Raw genomic sequence first — 22956 nt, forward strand, 5'->3', positions numbered from 1 at the left:
TGTTGGTGGGCTATTGTTATTCCCCGGGTGCCTCCACACCCCGGCGATCTGACAGCGCGGGACTGGCGCGATCCACGCCCGGCTAGAGCCCGTCTTTTTTTTTGCTGGTCTCATGATGCCCTCCGCCTCCACCCCATGCAACTGGAGCGCTGTGCTGGCGCCCCTTTCAACTTGGACCAATTCGGTAAGTATAGACATTCACGACTGGAATTTCAGACCTGTAGAAGTAGAAAAAAGGTCCTCTCATAAAGTCAGAGGGAAGTATCGGGCGGCCTACTATAATCTCTACTTCATACTGTGTAATATACCGGACTCGGTCATAGCACACGATATTTTTTACTCCCTTCACTTGTCCAGGGTACTTTTTTTCAACCAGACTGAAATAAAGTAGGTGGAAGGTGCGCGGGCCTCCCCGGCTAACCTGCTGGGTTGAGCCCCAGGACCAGGCTCAAGTGCAAGGGGGAAAGTACATCGTGGCGGTTCTCGACTCGGGCGAGAGTGAACCATAGAATGCGATAAGCGGGTCAATTGGATCGATCAGGTCATTGAACGGTTGCAGCGGTCCCTGGCGGTGTGTGTTTCGGACGATAAGCTGTGTCAGCCCCCAGCATCCCCAGTTGTCCCCGGTCGTGGTCGGTTCCGGACGACGGTCCCTGGCGGGTAGACGGGATATCCACAGATGGTAAGCCGAAGCGTCCGCGGTCCAGACCGAAGCATGGAGGATGCGGATGGGCAATGTTGGGTTCATGTGAGCAACCAAAAAAAAAAAAAAGAAAAAGGGAAAATACAAGTGGCAAGTAGGCATGAACAGCTTGGAACTCCACATAAAGAGGCAGAGCAGCCCCCCTCGTCGAGAGTTCGGATGCTCTGACTTGCCTGCTGTATACTTCCCCAATCTGTGTATACTTCGACGCCAACGCCATCGACTCCGCGCCCTTCCCCGTTTTGAACCGGTGTGTCTGCTTTCTCTTCCCCTCAATGCCAATCTCTCCAATAATATGATCCACCCCGCTCGAGGATTGCTCCCTCGATCGTGACACCGACACCAAGCTCGCCGTCCCTGCCTATTGAGAATCAGCTAACTCTATTCCCAGCTCCGCGCTCCGTCAACCCCACTTTTTCCCCGCCCTCCGCGTCACTCCAGTCCAATCCGCGACCCGCTCTCCAAGAAGTAATTCCAGGTTTCCTCGCGGGCTAGACACTTGGACCTGTGAAATACACGACCCTCTGCCGATTGGCGACTTGGCCTCTGGGGCACTGTGCAACGAATTGAAACGGAAACAGGCATATAAAGCCCGCGAATACTCCCGCTTCGACCTCGGATTTCCGTGTTTGTACGTCGTGGTTCGCTTCTTGGTTCCACAGGAAAAAAGAGATCGAAAGCGAGGCAAGACGGTTCATTCCCGAAGTCCACTTGTAATCAACAATGCAGAGTAGGTCTCTTCCACCCCAATGCGAGGGCTTGCCGCCGTGTGCCTCCAGCCTAGCGCATAGTATATACCAGCAGAGCGGGCAATGCCGCGGATCTACAAAGAACTGGAAGAAGCCGAATTTGACATGTCCTCCCAGCTAAGCACTTTTTCTCCGATCCGAACCACCTGGTTCTGACCGCGCTCCGCTCTCTCACCCTCACCAACCCGTCACTCGCATTGGACGCCCAGAACAAGATCGTCTTCCGCCGCCCAGATGCACCCCGCAAGCCGGGCAAGGTCTCCATCGTGACCGGCGGCGGCTCCGGACACGAGCCCGCGTTCGCGGGCTTCGTCGGGAAAGGCCTCTGTGACGCCTCTGTCGCCGGAACCATTTTCGCCTCGCCGTCCGCGGAGCAGATTCGCAGAGCCGCAATTGACCGGGTCCCTACCGACAGTGGCGTTCTGATCCTTCCCAACAACTACACCGGTGATGTGCTGAACTTCGGCATGGCGGCAGAGAAGTGCCGCGCGGCGGGCATTCGTACCGAGTTTTTTGCCATCAACGACGATGTGGGTGTTGGCCGGGAGAAAGGTGGGAAAGTCGGTCGCCGTGGCATTGGCGGCGGTGTACTCATACTGAAGATGACTGGTGCTCTGGCTGAAGCTGGGTAAGTTTGCGCTGGTCCAATCCCATCTAGCCCTGATTCCGTGGAAATGGAACGTCGATGCTGACTGCGACGTTTAGTGGTTCTCTGGAAGAAGTCTACGGTTTAGCACAGTTCGCCAACGAAAACCTGGTCTCCATCGGCTCCTCCCTAGAGCACGTACACGTCCCCGGCCGAGGCGTGCCCGAGGATTTCATCCCGAATGGCGAGGTTGAGATTGGCATGGGTATTCACAATGAGCCCGGATCCCACCGCACCAAGGCGAACCTGGTGGAGATGGTCTCGACCATGCTTTACCAGCTGCTCGACCCGAACGACACCGACCGCGGCTACATCACCCGCACCCCCAAGGATGAGTTCGTCATGTTGATTAACAACCTGGGCGGTGTCAGCCCGATCGAGCTGGCCGGTATCACCGACGAGGTCCACCGCCAGCTGGTGCGCGACTACCAGGTCAAGCCCGTCCGGGTCATCCAAGGCACTTTCCTGACCAGTCTGAACGGCATGGGCTTCAGCATCTCGCTACTGAAGCTGGCTGACAATGGCCTCGGCGCCGGCAGGTCGATGCTCGATCTGATCGATGCGCCCGCTGAGGCAGTGGGCTGGTCCGCCCCCATCCCCGCCTCCACATGGACGGACCGCGTCGACGCGCCAGTGGAGCTCAAGGACTCTAACCTCGCACAGGAAACCTCCAGCAAACTGAAGCGTCAGTGCCCCACTTTCTACATTCCCTCCCAAACTCTCGCCCCCATCTAACCCATGGCACAGTGGACCCCGCTGTCGTAAAGAAAGTGCTGGGCGCCGGCCTGAAGCGCGTCATCGCCGCCGAGTCCGACGTGACACGCTTCGACACGATCGTCGGCGATGGCGACTGCGGCATCGGCCTGAAGCGCGGCGCCGAAGCCATCCAGGACCTCCTCGACAACGCATCGCCCGCGCTGAGCGACGACGTAGTCAACACCGTCCTTCGGATCGTGACGGTAGTCGAGAACGTGATGGATGGCACATCCGGCGCGATCTACGCGATCTTCTTGAACGCGCTGGCGCACGGGCTGCGCGCACAAGACACCGGCACCGACCTCCCAGCGACATCAGAGGTGTGGGCCAAGGCGCTGAAGCACTCCGTCACCGCGCTGAGCAAGTACACTCCCGCAAAGCCGGGCGACCGCACGTTGATCGATGCACTGGTGCCGTTTTGCGAGACGCTCTTCGAGACGCACGATGTGCGCGTGGCCGCGGCGGCGGCGCAGCAGGGCACTGAGTCGACTAAGAGCATGAAGGCTAGTCTGGGGCGCTCGGTGTATGTTGGCAGTGAGGAGGAGTGGATTGGCAAGGTGCCCGACCCGGGTGCGTATGGGCTTAGTGAGTTCTTGACTGGGTTGGCAGAGGCGGTCTAGGTTGGTCTTGGTCGATGCCTTCTCACGTCTTGTTCTTCGTATAAATAGTGTTGGATACCTGACCGTCGCACTCTTGTGTTCTTTCAGCCGGTCTTGTGTTAATAATAATTTCATGATGATAATGACCATGAACACTGGATTGCCTTCTTGGACCCTTCAGACGTGGACGTAGCTATAACCTTGGTTCAAGTACGGTTGCGGGGCATGGATTCACATAAAGGCCGCACGGCATTGTGAGGGACCAGGAGAAGTTCTACATTCAAAGCGAGAACAACCCGCCAAGTAGACATCAATACTCGAAACATCAATGATCTTTCAAATAATCCATTGCTAACCAACCTCTGCTACTCCAAGGTATGACGCCGCTCAACACTCGCCTCGAAAAGCGTGGATTCATCGATCCCTCCCAAAAGTGAACGCCGGAAATAGTGTCATTTTCCATCCATCTAATTTTGACCACTGGCATCAACCAAAGTAACGTTGCAGACCGGTGTTACCTTACAGGAAACAATGCGTTGATCTGGGCAGCCCTAGGGGTGACCAGAAGCAAGGGCGGGAGAGTTGTTGGAAAGTCAATAAAAAAAAGGGAAAAAAGGGTATCGAGATCGATTACATGATGGATCTTTTTTGGTCCACAAAGCAAAAAGCAGACAACGGCTTTTTATTTGTGGGCGATTGGCGGTGCAAGATGCAGGAAGGTCAACCGTCCCGCAGATTCAGATCCAGGGTACCGGGCGTTAGCCTGGGCGGTATGAACGTGCGTGCAAGATAGGACGACGCGATAAGGCGCTCAGCTGAGCAGGACGAGGATGACAGAGTCGCCGCGCAGGAACCTGGAGGGAGGAAGGGAAGTGTTAGCTGCCGGGAACTCAAGAAGACAATGTATCAGGCAGTTGGGACAGCCAAGACAATCGTAGTGAAGCTAGCCAAGTACAGCACTCCAAGTCCAGACTTACATCTTGCTCACGAAGCGGTCCTTGTTCACGCCCTTGCCCTTGCTGCCCTTGGGCTTCTCGGTCCACATCTCCTTCACGTTCTCCAGCACCATGTTGCAGTGTCGGTCAAAGGCCTTGACACGGGCCAGCAGCTTCCGGTTGTTGCGGCAGGAGATCAGGACCTGGGTGTGAGTGCGGGTGGCGGTCTGCAGAAGCGAGAGCGGGCCGGCGGTGAGCTCGTGCTCTTCGACAAGAGCGACCTCATATTCCCTGTGGGACGCGCGATGCACGATTAGTTTTATGGACGCTTTTGCCCGCATGCATAGGAATGTGGACGGGTGGAGGGGAGAGCAGGAGATGTCCGGTCGGAGATAGCGCCAACCCCGCACTCCTGGCAACTAGGCAGAAACCAGGAGAAAGAGGGGGTGGAGGGTTATTCATCCGTCGAGCGACCGGTATATTCCATCAAGGTGGTCGGGGTTGAGGGAGAAGGTGGTAGACGTACGTGAGCTCGCTCTTCGGCTTGTTGAGCAGGTCTCTGTTTCGGATTGGGTCAGCGGAGATAGCGGGGGAGGGATGAGTCATTAAGATACGTACTGAATCTTGGGGTCCGGTACTGTCGACATGGTGTGTGGGATGAGGGAATATAAAAGGACCTGGATGGTCTAGTCGGAGGTGCGAAGATCGCGCGTCAAGTTCGACGAGTCACGTGAGTAACCGTGCCTACCTGTTGGCCTTGTGTTTCAGGCCTATGAAGGTGGCTGCGGGTCGTCACGTCGCGTACACGCTTGTTGATCGACGGATAGCTTCAACCCGCGCATGCAAGGCTTCTTTTCTTCCACCTCTCCCACCCTTCCTCTTTCCTCCTCACTCCTCATTCTTCCCCACCCTGCTTCCTCTCTCTGCAGGTGCAGGTGGTCACTTTCCTCTTTCAATCACATTTTTCTCCTGTTCTACCAACCCTTGGTAAGAAGCGGTCTATATCTTGCATCCTGCTGAGTATTCTCAGCTGTCAATCACCCGGCTGACATTCCAGTCCATGTAGCTTGCTCCACCACCTGCAGCATAATTTACCCATTCTCCCGGCCGACCGGATTTTTCAATAGAGTGGCTAAGATCGGCTCGTTACCACCCAACCACCCCTTCCGAATACGATGTGGAGTGCATGAAGCCGACATTATTGCTTCGTCCTGCCGGATTCAACACCCGCCTTGCGCCCTGCCGGTGAACTGTCAACTCGCGGACCTGCCTCCTTATACCCCCGATACCCACTCACCACCCCCTTCTTAATCTCCCCCGATTTTCGAAATTGTCCCTCCACACGCGGGAGTGCATGGTGTACCAGCAGAGTTTGTTGAGATGGAGTCTCAGGACGGAATCACCGTCCGGCCCATGCGGTTAAAGGTCCTGTACACCTTTGACAACGAAAACAAAACGAATTGTCTCGCTCGGTGGCCTCATGTGCTAGAACTCCAGACTGCTTTCCTGGACGAGCAAACCCAGATCGGCGTGATCGAGTTGAAGACATGCATTCAGGCAATCGTGTCTGCCAGGTTGGACTACCTTACCCCTATTATGGAAAAAAACCCAATTGAATACTCACAACCCGCTTTAGCCCTGAATTGGTGGCACAGCTGGGGAAAGACTATACAGTATACGCCTACGACTACTCAGAATACGAAACTCCCTTGGTTGGTCAGGGAATGCTATCATGGGTCCTCGCATCTGCCTCGCCGACTCCAGACGCTCCTGCTCACCAGTCGAAGACGATGGTGACTGGCCGTGTGTGCAAGAACCCGCTTGGTCTTTTTTCGAAGGGTGCCCAAGAGACATTGGAGGTCAAACTGCGGCTGGTGCCTGTTCCCACGGTGATGCAAAGCGAATACCTCGAGAGCATGCAAAAGTACCGCGAGTTGAGCAATGTCATCCCTCATGACTTCGATGCCCAGACCTGGACGAACTTTGTGCGGCAAAATCCCGCCCTACTGGAAGCATCTCGGATCCAGCAACAATGTCGTGTGTCTTCGCCAATGGATCAATCTGGTATTGAACGAGTCCACCAGCTTTTGAGTGAAAGTACCACACCGCGGGAATACCCAAGCTACCCTACCAACGAATCAGTTCGCTCGTCATCACCTACCCACTCATTTGGTCCTCCCAGTAGGATGTCTACCCCTGGGGGTACCCGCACTCCCACCCAACACCATCAACAATCTCAGCCGAAGCAAAGCTTTGCTCATAGTGATAACATTCGCCCGTCATCGAGTGCTTCTATGCATGACAGCGACTTCCAGCTTCAGCACTTTAATGCTCTCCACCGGAGGGGCTCGATGAACTCGGGTTATGGCAGTGGTGGTGAGGATTCAGCAGAACCCCAGCCGCGGAAGAGGGCCAAACTCTACCAAGCAGGCTGGCCGGGCAAGTCCGATATGAACATTGAGCGACAACCTAGCTCTCTGCGGGTAGCGGCTAGCACTGCAGCTTCTGTTCGCATCCACCGCCCAACTCCAGTAAATCCTGCCATCGCTGCAGAGCAATCACAAGAGGAGCCCGTTCGCCCTCCTACCCCGATCTCGCTGCCTGGAAATCTACAACGCCGAGGACGACCGCCATCTAGTATGTTGCGAGAGAGTTCAACGCACAGTCTTGCCACATACACATCCCCTTACCACCTTAGCGACGACGTGGGCACAGATCAGACCGCCCATTCACCGGAGGAGAGGTACCAGGGCCTCTTCGAGCCTCCTTTCAGCATGCCTTCTTCGCCCCCCGTGTTGGAATCCCGGTTCCCAGCCAGATCCAGCCCTAACTTGCCTCCTATCTCCCTAGACACTGACTCCGGTTTCATGAGTGGCAGTCTTGAAGATCTTATGGATGATGGAGCAGGTACTCCTGTGGAAGATGCTCGGACCACCGATTCTCGTGCAGTGACTGGCGAGAAGCGCTCCCGCTCTGTACGATCTGCAGTGCACGCCACTTCACCTGCGAGCGCCATGGGTCTTATGTCAGAGGGTCTCAACGACTCGATGTTGGTGAGTGATGGCCCGACGGAGCAGCAGTCCAACCAAGCGCCCCCAATTCCTCGTCCGAACACCTCAGCCGGGTCTAGACCATCCTCGCGCACCAGTTGCCGACCAACACCCAAACCGCTGGCACCCGCTCCCATGTCACAAAGTGAACTCGAGCAACTGATGAGGGCGGTCCCCCTAAGTGACCCTGTTGGTCCTGCCCCGGCATCTCTTCAGTACTCTCAGACGTGGGCTGGTCCCATGAGCGATTTTTCCATTATCGACACGCCTGCACCGCAACCTGAATTTACACGCAGAGCTCCTCGCAGCGGAGGTGCGGCGAAAAGGTCGATGCAGGTTCAGGCTCGACTAGACTCGGCAATTGCCAACGGGATGGTTCCACCCTACTGTGAAAACTGCGGGACTATTGACACGCCCACTTGGAGACGGGCGTGGTCAAAGGAAGTCGCTGGCAGTGAGGAAGGTGCAAAGGAAATGATGAAGCCGCACAGTATGCTTTTCTGGGAAGCGCTGGAGCGAGATGACAAAGACGAAGTTGTGAAGTTCAAGATCTACAAGAAGGGTCTTGGGACAACCGCCGAGGACCAGGGATGGACTCAGGTCCTGCTCTGCAACCCTTGCGGTCTCTGGCTTCACAAGTGCAAGTCTATGCGTCCAGAGAACAGGTGGAATAAACAGCCGCCTGCTTATCGAACCGACTCTAAGCAGAAGCGCTCCTCTAGAAACCGCAAACAGAGCGGCGGTCCGCTGTCCAAACCTTCCACGCGCACCCGCAGCAAGGCTGTATCGAGTCGGACAGCAGTGTCTTCTCCGGCTCCCACCGAAGCCTCGTCCGTCCAGAACGAGGAGGGCACTACTCCTAACCCGGAGGGTGACCGCCACGGTCAAGTACAGGACCCGGATGATGAAGTCGAGGAGTACCCTAACAAGCGTCGTCGGGCAAATAGTGCCGAGCCTCCAAGATCCAGTGAGAAGCCTTGCTGGGAACAGCAGGATGCCATCGAAGCCTTGCGGCTTGCCATTCAGTCTAGTCCGGCCAGGAACATTGGAAACCGCAATCTTTCCGGCCAGGATGCGACCAAACTTACTCCCAAGCCTGTGCGCCGAGCTTTGTTCCCGTCTAATCAGAAAGAATCCCCATTGAAGGAGCTATGTCCCTCGTTCGTGAACAGTTGCTCTCCCCGTCGCAGCCCGCGTCTCACTAAGGGAGAAAGGCCGGCCCAAGAGAAGGAAAACAACGCGCCCACCCCCCAGGATGACCTCGACGGCCTCTTTGAGGGATCTTCTATGGACTTCGATCTACCGGTCAGCCCGACTCCTCGGCGCCGGCATACTCGTCCTAATGCCGTGCACGAGAGACGTCGCTCGTTACCCTGCAATTCTCCAACCGCCAACAAACGGAAGGATGTCGGACTCGCGGCGACGGCAGCTCGCCTCACGGCTGAGCGACTGCAGCGCATCCAGGACGGCCCGGAACATTCTCCACGGCCGTCTGCTATACAGAACCGCTCTCCCAATAAACACTTTGCCCCCGCCCTGTCCGATGCGGCTCTGCACTCCGAGGCTTTCGGGTCCCTAGATGGCATGATTCTTGACATCTTCGAGGAGGCCTCTGACCAGGCCAGCTCCTTCCATCTCGACCACGCCAAACTCTCTGGGAACAACTGGGCGGACTGGCTTCCCTCTGACTATGTCTCTCCTTCCGCGTCCGACGAAGACAACAACCCTTCCGATGACCTGATCAATGCAATCCTCTCGGATCCAGCCATCCTGAAAGAAAACCTCCTGGACTCAAAGTTCAATCCCTTCACCTTCGGTGACAACGATGTTCCTGACTCGGGTTTCTTCAGCTCCGATGCTCTCCAAACAGACCCTGCGGTCGCCTCTACGCAAGCCGCTAAGCCTCCTAAGGAGCGTGGCCAGGCACCCTCCCCTACCGCATAAGGATGGACGGCTCTGCCGGATTTGCTCTTAATTTTCTATGTCCTTTCTTTCTGCAATTGAATAAATTTAGCGTCGGTGTTTTGGTTTCGAGGTACACAATGTTGCTGCCTTTTACTGCATGCCAGTCGACTTTCGGGCGGTTTTACGCTATTATGTGATGATTTTCGTTGTGAACTATGTGATGACCAGAAGTTACCGAAGGAGGGCTTCGAAACAACTATCGTTCGTCATATCCATGTAAATAGAGCTTACTGGGGAAATGAGATTGGTTGACTGATTGATGTTACTGTATTCTGTGTCAAGTAGCTCATCAATCGCTGAGGGTAGAGAAGGGACTGACAGCTCAATTCGCTCTCACTCAACTACTTTCACGAATACTTTCACGAACACGGCAAGACTCTCAAGATTTGGGCCCCAAAGTTACTCCCGGACCAAATACCACCAGGCGACATGATTCATATCTTTACACTGTCTACGGCAGGCAATCGCGGCCACTGGGAAAATGCACAATTATGCATATTATAAGACCAGCAGAAAACTTAGATACCTAAATTACTATTACGGCGCCGATATTAAATCATGTACCTCTCTCTCTCGAAGGCTATTTACCCCGCTGTCGCTATAAATGGTGATATTGAAGCTATTTTTATGGTGTATTTTGTCATTTCCGCTGACATAGGTGATGACGTGCCAATTTTAGTTGAATTAAAGCTCTCCATACAATATATAATCTACTTGGATTCTACCCTCAGCTTGTGGGCATTGGCTATGACCCTGAAGATCCTCTACTTTAGCTCTATGGAGAAAGAGACCAGCCATACCGAGCGGTGTATACAGCACTTCGGCTTCGTGCATTACACTACCACGGATCCAGTGAGGAGCCTATCCTAGGCGTTTGTATACAACCATATGGTGCATATTCATGGTTGCTAGTAACCGAGACAGCCGCTCGGGAGATAGCTAAGACAGCTAAGACATAGTCCAAAATAGGGAAGTACGATTCCTGCGTTACATAGTGGTCCCTAGGGCTCTATACCTATAATATACATAATTATGCATTTTCCCAGTATGTAGCCGCTATTTTCTTCCGTACACTGTCCCTTCAATCCTGCTGCATGCGCCTACGCGTGGTAAGACTAGGCACTCTTAGCCTATACCCCGACCTTCTCGAAATCTTTCACCACTGTCTGCAGATTTGTTACGGATATCTTTGGAATATGGCCATCAATAGGATTCCAATACATATGTTTCTCAGAACAACTGCCACATCTTAGTCGGGGGACGACGAATCGCGGCGGGAAATGAATTGACCATTGTGCCTGGCGGTGCTCCATTTGGTGTTTGCAATTTGCACATTGCACAAGCACTGTTGTGACGCATGACAAGACGATGGACCTGGAGAACGAAGGCCCTGTGGTCAGATGATGCGGAGATCACCTGAGGGATGTGTGAAGAAGGGAACAGCTGATCGGACTAACCTAATGGGGCCCGTTTGCATGAGCTCTCTATATAATAGCGGACGCCCCCTCCATAGTGTCTTCCTTCTTCACTTTCGTTCTTTCGTCCAATGCACCTGAATCTTTTCAGCTTGGCTACTTCGTAACAACTGTTTCCATGCAATCCTCCAAGTCTTCTCCAGAACGGTACGATATGGAGACCCCACTGTCTCATCGTTTTTGGGCGAAGCTTCTGCTTTCCACTTTTCTGTACAGCATCGCCAGATTACTATGTCGTGAGGGTTGGTTTTCCAACGTGGCGCATGTGGACGACCAGAAGGTGAGGGAAATCCATCTCTCCTACCTAGCGACTATCGGCAGGAGGACGTTTGTATTTCTGCCGAAGGTCGCTAGGTAGGAGAGATGGGTTTCCCTCACATTCTGGTCGTCCACATCCGCCACGTTGGAGATAACCCTCACCACATAGTGGTCTGTCCATGTTGTACAGAAACGTGGGAAACCATCATCAAGAGCTGGCTTCTTGCACGTACTGCACTTTCGTCGAACGACCTTTCTAGCCCATGAGAGTTGGGACGATGCGGAACCACCCTTGAAGCTGGAAAAGTCATTCGACGAAAGTGCAGTACGTGCAAGAAGCCAGCTCTTGACGATGGCTTCCCACGTTTCTGTACAACATGCACAGACCACATCTACGGTAGCCCCGCCATGCACTGCAGGAGAGACTTGAGGACGCGCTTCCGGCATCGCCACATCACGCCGGGATGGTCGAGCTGCCCCGACGCAGACCATTTTAGTGCCTGCATTACGGGAAGGGTGGCCTTCCCTGCGGAGAGTGGAGATCCGGAGTGATACTGCTCGCTGGGCGAATAGTGTGTTTCCTGGAGTTTGGATAAGCTGGTGAGTAGCGGCGTGGTGATTGAGCTCGCAGGGTGAGAGCAGTATGATGGGCTTCTGAAAACGTGGGATCTCGGGTATCAAGGGTGGTTTATCTGATTAGGGAAGCACTCCCCAAGATATCGATATCGGAAATTATCGCCATGGACGGAATTTTCCATTGATCATGAAATCGTACGTGATATGCAAAGTCCAGCTAGGACACTAAAACAAAATGCGTAACATCAAATAGCCCGATACTAGGGAATCGTCTTCCTCAATAATTTCTGAATGATCAGAACGCGGTGTATCCTTCATTTCTCCTCCTGCGGTGGTCATTTACTCGGCGTCGTAGAAAATAGACTTAAAGCGGTGGGTAGCCTCGACGACCTGTTCGTAGATTTTGTAGTCTGGGTTGTTGGATGCACATTAGCCGAATCCAGAGCTTTGGCGCTATAAAGTTAAAGACTAACCGCAATCCGCAGGGTTACCCCAGTCCGTTGTGCCCAATACCCGAATTCCAAGACCCTGGTAGAAAGAGGTTAGCTATTTATCCTCCTATAGGGGCTATCATTATGCAAGATATTCCATTCATGGTCTGTGGTATCTGGTGCACTAATGATCTGTCCAGTTATCACTCGATACGTACCTGGCCACCGTCCAAATCGGTCACCTTCCCGACAACCTCCACAAGCTTGCCCATCTGCAGATGCGAGTCCGGTTTTAGGAGAAGCGTGACATCACCATTGTTGCCGCATGTAATCGTAGCTTGGTCACCGCGGAGATTGGTCACTGTGCCCAGGATGCGGATAGTGTGTGTTGAGCGTGGGCCCGAGCTGGACGGGTGGAAGGTGTTCAGGTGGGCGGGCAGGATGCGGGGGGTTTGGAGGGACATTGCGGCGAGTGGTGATTGGGTTTCTGGGAACCAAGACACGAAATAAAGGGGGGCGTGCAAAGTTCTTGACGTGTGCAGTTGCTTAATTGAAAGCCGGAGATGCTTCGGAGCCTGACGCGGTGCGCGGGACGCGTGGTCACGTGTGGATATTCAATGGAATGGCTGACAGTGTACTAGAGGGGACGGCCTGAAAACCTCCCTCTGGCTCTACTTGGAGTTGATCATACCTTTCTACCAGACATGAAATGTAAAGTGTATCCTCCTGGGACGAGGAAATAAGCCGGTTTAAACCAATACTGCAACCTACTGCTGTACATACTGTAGTATATATCATCACGTGACACTATCGATTTCGACCCGGAGCTCTGGTTCCTCGCATGGTCAACATTTACAGTGAAGCTTTACGCCCCGCTCAAACTGGACTAATGGGTTGTCGAACCCTAACTTGAGACACTATCACCTCTGGACAGTACTATCCATTATATCGCTGCCCGTCAGCCACGACTATCCATCCATTTCACGATAATGCCACCACCACTCCCCTCCCAACACCGCGGGATGACCGCAAACCCGCTTAAACCCGTGGGTCGCTATCGACCGGGAAAGGCAATTGCGGAGGAGCCTTCATCTTCTGAGGAGGAGGAGGAAGAGGAGGAGGATATTGAGGCGCGAAAAGAACAAGAACGAAGGCGGCGGGCGGAGGAGCAGCGGCGAAGGCAGCGAGCACCTAAAGCGAGCTCATTCCCTGCAGCTGCAGTTAAAAAGGCTCAAGAGGAAGAGGATGAGGACGAAGAGGGATTCATGACGGACGAAGAGGACGAAGGACCTACCCAGCCACCATCCGCAAAGGCTGCGCCGCAGGCTCGGCCTGATACTGCACAGTCTCCATTGCTCCAACCTGCGCCGGTAACGAAGCAAGAAGACAGCGAGGAGGAAGAAGATGAGGAGGAGGGGGAAGAGAGCTCCGAGGAAGAGAGCAGCTCCGAGGACGAAGCGCCGCGGCGAATGTTGATTCGGCCAACATTCATTAAGAAAGATAAACGAGGCAATGCAGGCGGACAAGGCGCAGATGCTCAGGCTCAAGGCCCCATTAGCGGCGCCGACTCAGCCGCCGACAACGAGGCCCGTCGCGCCCAACGACAGGAGAAGGCAGACCAATTAGTACGAGACCAGCTCGAGAAGGACGCGATTGCGCGCTCCACCGCAAACAAAGCCTGGGACGATGACGATGAGCTCGTCGAAGCAGACGAAGAAGCAGCCATCGACGACCGCGACGGCGTCGACCCCGAAGCCGAATACGCAGCCTGGAAGCTGCGCGAACTCAAACGCATCCAGCGCGAGCGCGAAGCAATCGAAGAAGCAGAGAAAGAACGCGAAGAGATCGAGCGGCGGCGCAACCTGACCGCAGAAGAGCGAGACCGCGAGGACCGCGAGTTCATCGCAAACCAGAAAGAAGAGCGCGAGGCGACCCGCGGCCAGACCGGATTCATGCAGCGCTATTTCCACAAGGGTGCTTTCTTCCGCGACGACCAGGAGCGCGAGGGTTTGGACCAGCGCAATGTCATGGGCCGCCGGTTTGCCGACGATGTGGCGGTCGAGACGCTCCCGCAATACATGCAGATTCGCGATATGACCAAGCTGGGCAAGAAGGGGCGCACGCGCTATCGCGATCTCAAGACGGAGGATACCGGGCGGTTTGGCGAGGGTTACGAGAATCGACGGCGACACGATGGCCCGCCTGTTGGGATTACGGACGAGCGATTCATGCCCGATCGCGGCGATGATCGGGGCCAGGGACCATCGGGTCCAACGGGTGCGAATGCCAGTGCTGTTCGGGCGCGGCGGAGGTCGAGATCGCGGTCCCCGAGGCGAAACCAACGCGACGACAGGAGCCGGTCCAGGGAGCGGCGCAAACGCAGCCCGTCACCGTACGATGACCGGGATAAGCGGCGGCGGGTGGAGAGCTCATCATGATGGGATTTCTTTCTTGGCGTTGGCGCGGAGTTTCGGACCCAAAAGTTTACATGGGTGGGTTTGAGGCTATGTGATATACTTGCATTTCGAGCAACTGATACTCCCTGGTTTGGTTTTGGGTTTGTATGAGATATAGCATGTCCCTCTCCCGGAGGGCTCTTTGTATTGTTGATTTGATTGATATTCGCTGGCCATGCCAGCAGAGTATTTGTACATAAAAAAACTCCACAGGGGGTTTCAATGGCAGTCCATTTCCAGATCGGCATTGGTCCTCGTGTATACGTAACGTAAACAATCGCAGCTGGAAACCCAAGTTATGGAACCAAATGCCTGGAGAGGATTACACTGGTGCGTATACACGTCTCACGGTAGGCTGGACTGGGCAGCCGGGGGGACGGGCCTCTGCTCAAATCATGAATAGGTGCGCAGGGTCAACATTGAGGTCCCGAGCTTCGGAAGCCGCCATAAACCGGCATTAATGCGTCTCTCGCACGGCTTTATTTGATCCCAGCCCTCTCCAGCACCTTCTCCCTCTCCATCACACTCTCCCCAAACCCTAGCAAGAACACCGTTCGGCTCGGCCACATTTCGGTCGGCTGGTTATGAGCCGAAACCTTGGCCTCGAATCCACACCCATCACATACGCCTTCAATAATGCCTGCCACAAATGCCGCGCAGTTGAGCTGGTTCATCTCGCGCGGCACGCTGATATACGTATTCACGAGTGGATCGTTGTCCGTGATCATGTATTCGTTCGGCGTGTCGGGGGAAACGGAGTGCTCTAGGGCGTCGGCCGAGCGGCCGAAGAGCAGGCGCCAGAGCGGGCCGTGGATGAGGTGTAGCAGGGTGAGGATGCGGAGGGGCCGGTTCGGCGGGGAGGAAGAAGTCGAGGAGCTAGAGAGGGCGGAGGAGGAGGTGGTTGTTGTACGATAGAAGAGGAGGTCGAGGAGGCGCAGGCCCAGAGGGTATCCTTGTTCGTTCAATCTGGAGGGGGTCGATGTGAGTGCTCCGATTGTGCAGGTATTACGAATCAATTGACCGCGAGATGTATTCGCGATCTTCGCTTCGCTGGGTACTCACCGTTTCTCCAGATCTTGGATCCCTGTTACCCGGCGCTGGGCATATGTGACCATCTCCGCAAAGAGATACGCGAAACTCGCCCGGCTGAGCTCCGCATTGCGGCTGCGGTTCAGGTGTCGGTCGTAGATGGTCTTGCGATTTGACGGGACTCGAAGACCTTGTATTGGTTGCGGCGTTGAGGACTGCTGCGGGATCTGTGTCTTGTCGCTTGATCCGGACTGCGGCGTGCCTGTGCTGTTGCTCACGGACAGCATCGCCGAGTGCCTACTCGGTGCGGCCATGGTGTTTGGTGGGGTTGGCAAGGAATAGGATGATTAGAAGGACCAAACGGGAGAATCCAGACAGAGTGGAAGGTTGTCGACTAGCCCTCTAGATGAAACCCGGGGATCATGGTATCTGGAAACGCGGTGGTTGGACTAGGGGGTGGGCGGCTGAAGCAGAGGGTGTATCGAGAAGCTGTGGATGCGATCTACGGTGGAGCACATCGGCCTCGGGTGCAGTCTGCAATGACCATCCAACGGTGCTGCTAGCTAAGTCAATAGCACCGAAAATCTGGGTTTTTTCTACGTTGTTTTTTACAAATGGAGAAAGATTGATCGTGAAAACCAGTTTGATTCATTCTATTGAGCCCTATACAGGGTAGCTCCGCGGCACGGCAGCCCTCTAGTGACGGACCTCCACCTTGGTAGGTAAAGAATCCCACCAGCCAGGACAAGAGGCGACAGGAGCAAGATATACACCAGATGTCACGGTTCCCAAGTATACCATCAAGGTGAGAGAAAAAGCATTCCTATTCTGAAGAACCGAGCACGTTAGCTGAGTTCAAAGCATGACATGGTAGCCACTGGAAAAAAAAAATCCACAAAGGACCAGCAATTTCAATCAGACATCCAAGGAAGTAATGCGCACAGCACCATCTTAGATTTAGGTTCGGCGATGGCTAGCGTGGAAACTGCGAATGTAGGAACTTTTTCATCATAGAAATGGGCCGCTACCAGTACTGGTGACGGCCCTTGCTGGTCGAGGGAGAAACAGAAAAAAAAAAAATGTTAAGAACTTACCAAAGTTAGTGCAGAGCAGAAAGAAAAGGCGTGCGTTAAAATATCCTGCTCTTCATCCCAGTTCCCAAGGGCAGAGATCACATTAGACTTCTTGCCCGAGGGTTGGTTGAAGGTGAAGGTGGAAGTGGAAGTGGAAGTGAAGAGAGAAGAGAAAAGGAAGAAAAAATTTCGGCCGGTGGGTTTTTATAGGCGGGAGGAGCTGCCCCGGAAACCACGCCGGACCCAACCAGCCAGACCCAGTCACTACGAAGCTTCTAGAGGGCACACCGGCGATATCCACTCAAGCTTGGGCAATGCAAAATTTTCAGTTGACGATAAGAAGACGATAAAGAAAAATTCTGCTAGGTATTTCGCTGAGCAGAGAAATGGGGATAGGCACAATTATACGGAGTGGAAGCGGATGTGTCAAAAACCCTTGAAATTTCCAAAGTCCATCCCAGCAATTTGTACCGTTCCAAATTCTGGGCCGATTGTTTTTAACCCGATCCAAACCATAGCCATAACATCGTGTACTGAATGAGCCCGCCATGTACTCCTAAATAGACCAGCCAGTGGCCATTGCGACCCAGCCAAAATGAAATCAAGACAAATAAAAGCCAAACCCTGATGCCAAACTGCCATGCTCACCATGCTGATTCTTCTCCAAAGGGCCATACCTACTTAAAGCTCTTCTGTTTGGTCCGCGAATTCCAGTTCAAGGTCTTGGAGATGCTGTGCACCCAGTCCTCACCGCGCCGACCATGAGGCAGCACGTTTGCGAACGGGTATCTTGACGCAGACACTGTGACGTAGTCGCCGGGATGTAATTCAACTCTGCAATCGCTCGTCAGCCCAACAGTCCTGGCAATCAAAAGCACATCGATCATGGAAATGGGCTGCTCTCACCTTTCCCGTCCATCGAAACTAGCCCATGAGCTCGTCCGCGCGTCGTATGGCACACCCATTCGCAGCACAATGGTGTCCGGCAAGATAATCGGCCGGAAGGATAGGGTGTGGGCGCAAATGGCTGTTACCAAGATAACGGGGTTCTCAGGGTGTGAAAGCGAGCCGCCAGCAGCGAGGTTGTACGCCGTCGAGCCCGTCGGGGTCGCAATGCAGATTCCGTCAGCGAGCAAGGTGGTGAAATGCTCGTCGTCGCCAAACAGTTCGATTTGAGACATGGCTGGGAAGGTTCGTTAGAAATACAGAATCGTCGGGAAGGACCTGGGTTTTCAATTTGGGTTTGTATGGATAGGACATACTTGGATTTGGACCCCGGTCGAGAACAACATCGTTGAGTATCTCGTAAACTCGGTCCGGGGTATGTGTGAGAGTGTCTTCACCTTCTTCCCCTATTAGCTCTTCCACCAAATCCCGGCTTGTGAGGGACCTCGCATGCGGGTCCTTCTGCCGTGCTTTGCTTCGCATGATGGTGCATTCGAACCGCAGCCGGAGACTGACAACAACGCCGTCCCGGAAAGCGTTTTCGAGGATATGCTGGTAGTCAGCGTAGTCAAAATTCGTCAAGAATCCTAGTGAGCCCAACGCAAATGACAGGACTGGAGGGACGATGCGCTGGAACAACCAGCTGGTGTAGAGGACGGTTCCGTCCCCTCCGAGAGTAATGACAAAGTCAAACAGATGCGGCTGCTCTTGAGCAAGCTTGGGGTCCCAGAATTTCAGCCGGCCCTTGGCCGATGGCTCCTCTTGCACTAGCTGCAGGGCCCCGAAATCCGGATGTGTCTCCATGCGGCGCTCTACATAGACAGTGTAAGGGGCCCCGCGGTCCTTGGACAGCAGCCATCTAGTCACTTTCCTGGTCAAGCTGACTAGCGACTCATCATGCGCTTTGCTGACGATGAAGACGTTTTTGACCGTGAGCTTGAGCTTGAGACTGCCCAGTTTCTTCGACAGCTTCCGCACGTTCCATGCCATATCAGACAGCTGTCGCTTCGTCAGGTGCCGCGATTGGATGATGGTTGGGACGGGCTTTAGGATCTTATTATCACCATCAACCACCGACACCACTTCATCCTCCCCGAGAACCTTGGTGTCCACGTTGGGTTCCTCGTCGCTCAGTGTCCGAATCACATCCTGCGTGTCGTCGACATGGCTCGGAGGGGCCGCCCACTCGCCGGCGATAAGGGAATGCACATAGCAAGCCGTGGTCTTGTCATTTTGATCGTGGTGGGATTTAAATCGAGGTTTCTCCATTGTAACCAGGGAGGATTTGCGGCGGTGGTTGGAGTCTGGATAGAAAACGACCTGCGAAGAAAGCAGAAAGCGCGGGCTGATTAGCATCAATCCAGATCGGATGTGTTATGAGATAGAGTCTCGTACCTCCAACTGGTCCTGCTGCATCTCCGAGTCGCTGATCCCTCCGTTGATCTATGTATCATAGATCAGTGTCGTGGCGACAAACCCGCGCGGGCGGTGCGACCAACTTACTTCGTCCATTGCGGCCGAGGACAACCGCCGGTGATCTTCGTCTGTCACACGCTGGTTCTGGCTCTGATTGTGTGATTCTCAGGCTGTCATGGTGGGTTCTGGGTGAGCTTCCGACCTCGCCGCCATATGGGTGGGTTGCGGAAGGTGTGAGGCAGGGAGAAAGCGGGTATGACATCGGTCCGTTCACCCCCTCACGCGTGTACCCCCGCCACGTCCCTCGCCCCTTTGATGCGCAACCTTTGATGGAGGCCAAGGATATCATGCTTTCCCCGGGGTAATTGCATCCTGGACCGTGATTTATCATTGTTTGTAGATTCGACGGCGTCGTCTTCGCCAAGTGTGGATTATCTGGGCGCGGGTTCGGGTTGAACGAAGATCCCCCCCGGAATACTGGGCTCTAGAATCCTGAATTCATCTGCTATGCTACAACTACAATTACATTGCATTTTTCATCTCTCTCAGGGCAGCCATCACATCCACCGGCTGAGTCTTGCCGGTAACCTTCTGGATCTCGGGGTCCTAGGATGGGATGAGCATCCGGTTTAATTCAAGTCATGGGGTAGGGTGGACTCACATGGACTCGCATGAACACATTGTGGAGCTAAGAATTGACTGGTCAGTCTTACACTGCACACATCAAAGACCATTGAGTACATACCTTCTCGTCGCCGATAGTGAATTTACCCTGGGTTTGCTGATTGGCCTCGGCAAAGGCCTGGAGCTTCTTAATGGGCTCCGTTTGGGACACATGCAGGCAAAACTTGACATTTGCCTTTGTATACTCGTGGCCCGGCTGGATGATGTGAGCGAACGCTTTAGGTATTGTGAAAGAATAGTAAGCAACGTACGTAAACCTTGGTATCATCGGGCAAGGCAGCCAGTGTCTCGTTCAGCGCCCTGTGCATCTCCCCTGCATTACCCTCAAAGAACCGGCCGCATCCTGGACAAGTTAGATCCTGCTCTCCAATTCCGCATGTGGCTTATCAAAGGTCCAAGACGGCATCCATACCAGCAATGAACAGGGTATCACCAGTGAAAACGACGCGCTGGTCTCCATCTTGCATAAAGTAGCAGATACTATCTTGTGTATGGCATGGAGTGTGCAGAGCGCGCACGGTGATACGGTCCCCAATTTTGAATTCCTCACCGTGAGCCGGGGTCTTGGTGACGGACTGGCAGTTGCTACCTCCGATGACTGGAAGCTTGCCGAATTGCGCGAGCTGGAACGAGTCAACTAAAGACCAAATCGACCAAATATTGGAAGTAAGTTAGTGCAGACTTACCATGTCGTCGTTACCCCCGGCATGGTCCCAGTGACTGGGATGATATGTCAGCATGGTTCGGCTCACGTCTCGGGATAGACTGACTGGTGGGTGTTCACAATAGCGGTCAAGTCAATCTTTCCCGCATTGATTTGCGACTTCAACTCAGGGGCCACCCTAGAAGGGTGTAGTTAGTTTAACAATCACAATCTTGACCACCCTTGGACCAGAACATTAGAAGTCAACATACTCCGGGGGTTGGCCGGATCAATAATGACCGACTGCTTCGTTGGCTCATCCGTAACCAGGTAGGCATAGTTATTACCTTTCCCGGTCCCTGTGTAGGTTCCAAGTCAGACCAGCCAGATCCCAATGCGAACTGTTTGCGTGTCCCGCAAAACATATACATGACTCGCAGTAGCGCCGCCCACTTACACATAGGAATAGACTGAATATGCATGGCGCGAAATTGTTGCGATAGGTTTGGACGACAACCAAAGGATCGGATTGTTCTGGCAAAACTCATCACCGAAGATGGTTGGTTGATGTGCGGGGAGAGCTAATCGAGCTCATAGCCCACCGCGCATCCCGCAGACGGACTGGATTACAGATCAACGTCATGCGGAAAAACAGTTTCTCCGGCATGGCTTGCTAATGACTGCGCGCCTTATTGGTTTGACTAGAGTGTATGAGAATAGAGTGGATACCAATGCTGCCAGCAGCACCGTGATATGATGATTAAATTACAAAGGCTGGTCTAGCTAGTCGAGGCAACTCCCAGAGGCCGGCTGTCCCATTTCTCAATAGGGCCCCATCCATGCTCCCGGAGCTTCTCAGCTACACTATCGCTAAGGACTGCCTGAGTCCTCTTCTTCAAGGAGCTACTCTTAGCAGCATTTTGAGTCCGAGACGCCACAGTGGCAGTGTTTCCATGTTTCTGCAACGTCTCCACCAGCTTTTGAGTCCAGTGATTGGAGTTTTCGCTGCAGATGGTGGAAATGTAGCCGCGCGGGAAATACGCCTGTCGCGACTTCCATGCAGGCGAAGTCAGCAGATGCTCGAGCCATAGGAAAAGCCCCTCAGCCTGGGCATTCTCGGGAGAGCTATTCCCTGAGTTCAGGGCCAAGGTGTGCACCAGCTCCTCTGACAGGTGCAGCAAGAACGAAGGATGGCTCGTGGTGACTTGCTGCAGGACCGGATCCCACTTGTCGAATATCGCGTCCATCGACTCTCCAAGCCTGTTTTCGGTATGAGCATTCCATATTACAACGCAACTCCGAAGATAGACAAAGAACTCACTTTCTCTCCGAATCCACCAACATCCCCTCATCCAACAAAACAACGGGCAGCACACCCACCGCAGGGCTCGGACCGTCTTTAGACGCACTGCAAATCTCTACCAACCGAGCCGCAACCGAGTCCTCCTGCTCACGCTTCCTCTTCTTCTGCACCGGCTTCGAGTCCGATCGGCGCACAACCTGTTGCAACGCGCCCCTCAGCGCTGTCGCAACAGGAACGCTATCATCACGAGTGACGCGGGGCACACTCCCGATTTCGTCGACGTCAATACCAGCCCAATAGTTGTCCCAGAGCCACTCCAGGGAGCGCTGCGTAGTTTTGCGCAGGACAACCAGCGATGGGGGCTCGCGGTGCGTTGCTTCGTGGCGCAGTTCGACAAACGAAGCCGGCAGGCCGAGGTCAGCAGCCCGCTGGAACATTGATCTGCGGGGGCCAGTGACTTTTGTGTCTACCAGGCCAGTGACGAAGCTGTGGGCTTGGTTAGCAAACAGCGATATTCGGATATTCGCATGGAGAGGCAAGTAAACCCCATCCAGGGACGGGACTGCCAGAAATGTATACAACACAAACGTGAATGGGGAGCCAACATAACATACCGACAAAAGGCAGCTGAATAGGTCGCCCGGATTGAAAAGATGGAATTACTCTGCGCATCGTCGTGCAGAATCGCATCCGTCAACAACGCCGTGGCCTCAACATGATGCGGCACATTTCCGCGCAGCTTCCACGCTTCCACCTGTTTAATTCTTAGCTGAGGAAGAGAGATAGCTTCCTGAGACTGCTTCACATACCGTGGCACAGGCGTGCGAGCGCATGTCCGGGCCATCGTACGACGGTAGCGGGTAAAACTCGCTCCGCACGTCGATTAATTGGGCTTTAGTCTTCCATGCCGTGAATATAACTTTGGCCATATTGAATATTTCCCTGAATCCTGTATTCTCCTTTCACCGGATCCCGAGTAAGATACAAATAGTCGCAGACGAGCCTCTTTTGGCAGGTGAAATATTTTCGGAGAGGAGTTGATCCATTGGGGTAGTTTTTCCGAGGCGGCTGTAACGCCGCGGCCAATCATCGATGCGGAAGATGAACCTCCCCCCAACACTACGGGAAAATTCGAGTCTACGGAAAGGAGAGTCAAGTAGGAATCGTGAGCTAGTTTCTTTGGGGCGAGATCGCGAGTCCCGATCGCTAGCTATCCTAATATAAGAAATGGTTGAGCAGCTGCTCTTAGTCAAAGCTATCTTAG

The 22956-nt window shown here is 54.0% G+C and overlaps 8 protein-coding genes across 8 annotated transcripts; 3 read left to right on the forward strand and 5 right to left on the reverse strand.

The window, feature by feature from the left end:
• Positions 1–1426: 1426 nt before the first annotated feature.
• On the forward strand, positions 1427–3474 carry N7482_007104 (uncharacterized protein; the record flags this gene model as incomplete). The annotated part of the gene is made up of 4 exons (XM_056689229.1): positions 1427–1433; positions 1570–2080; positions 2158–2783; positions 2846–3474. The coding sequence occupies 4 exons, from the start codon at positions 1427–1429 to the stop codon at positions 3472–3474; spliced, it is 1773 nt and encodes a 590-aa protein (XP_056541658.1).
• A 790-nt stretch (positions 3475–4264) lies between these two features.
• Positions 4265–5035, reverse strand: N7482_007105 (mRNA splicing protein SMD2; the record flags this gene model as incomplete). Its single annotated transcript, XM_056689230.1, has 4 exons — positions 4265–4307; positions 4431–4679; positions 4915–4947; positions 5007–5035. 4 exons carry the CDS (start codon positions 5033–5035, stop codon positions 4265–4267), a joined length of 354 nt encoding a protein of 117 aa, XP_056541659.1.
• A 733-nt stretch (positions 5036–5768) lies between these two features.
• N7482_007106 (putative GATA transcription factor (Ams2)) lies at positions 5769–9382 on the forward strand (the record flags this gene model as incomplete). The annotated part of the gene is made up of 2 exons (XM_056689231.1): positions 5769–5962; positions 6025–9382. 2 exons carry the CDS (start codon positions 5769–5771, stop codon positions 9380–9382), a joined length of 3552 nt encoding a protein of 1183 aa, XP_056541660.1.
• Positions 9383–12051: 2669 nt separating this feature from the next.
• N7482_007107 (putative ssDNA binding protein Ssb3) lies at positions 12052–12607 on the reverse strand (the record flags this gene model as incomplete). Its single annotated transcript, XM_056689232.1, has 3 exons — positions 12052–12122; positions 12186–12240; positions 12362–12607. The coding sequence occupies 3 exons, from the start codon at positions 12605–12607 to the stop codon at positions 12052–12054; spliced, it is 372 nt and encodes a 123-aa protein (XP_056541661.1).
• Positions 12608–13132: 525 nt separating this feature from the next.
• N7482_007108 (microfibrillar-associated 1 family protein) lies at positions 13133–14581 on the forward strand (the record flags this gene model as incomplete). Its single annotated transcript, XM_056689233.1, has 1 exon — positions 13133–14581. One exon carries the CDS (start codon positions 13133–13135, stop codon positions 14579–14581), a length of 1449 nt encoding a protein of 482 aa, XP_056541662.1.
• Positions 14582–15078: 497 nt separating this feature from the next.
• N7482_007109 (trafficking protein particle complex subunit 5) lies at positions 15079–15942 on the reverse strand (the record flags this gene model as incomplete). Its single annotated transcript, XM_056689234.1, has 2 exons — positions 15079–15565; positions 15662–15942. The coding sequence occupies 2 exons, from the start codon at positions 15940–15942 to the stop codon at positions 15079–15081; spliced, it is 768 nt and encodes a 255-aa protein (XP_056541663.1).
• A 1661-nt stretch (positions 15943–17603) lies between these two features.
• Positions 17604–20871, reverse strand: N7482_007110 (putative NAD+ kinase; the record flags this gene model as incomplete). The annotated part of the gene is made up of 7 exons (XM_056689235.1): positions 17604–17884; positions 17964–18909; positions 19808–19942; positions 19998–20089; positions 20159–20383; positions 20662–20748; positions 20847–20871. 7 exons carry the CDS (start codon positions 20869–20871, stop codon positions 17604–17606), a joined length of 1791 nt encoding a protein of 596 aa, XP_056541664.1.
• A 297-nt stretch (positions 20872–21168) lies between these two features.
• N7482_007111 (rRNA-processing protein LAS1) lies at positions 21169–22621 on the reverse strand (the record flags this gene model as incomplete). Its single annotated transcript, XM_056689236.1, has 4 exons — positions 21169–21649; positions 21711–22178; positions 22307–22446; positions 22502–22621. The coding sequence occupies 4 exons, from the start codon at positions 22619–22621 to the stop codon at positions 21169–21171; spliced, it is 1209 nt and encodes a 402-aa protein (XP_056541665.1).
• Between the last annotated feature and the right edge of the window lie 335 nt (positions 22622–22956).

Source organism: Penicillium canariense, assembly GCF_028826845.1.
Source record: "Penicillium canariense strain IBT 26290 chromosome Unknown utg000004l_segment0_segment0, whole genome shotgun sequence".
Classification (NCBI taxonomy): Eukaryota; Fungi; Ascomycota; class Eurotiomycetes; order Eurotiales; family Aspergillaceae; genus Penicillium; species Penicillium canariense.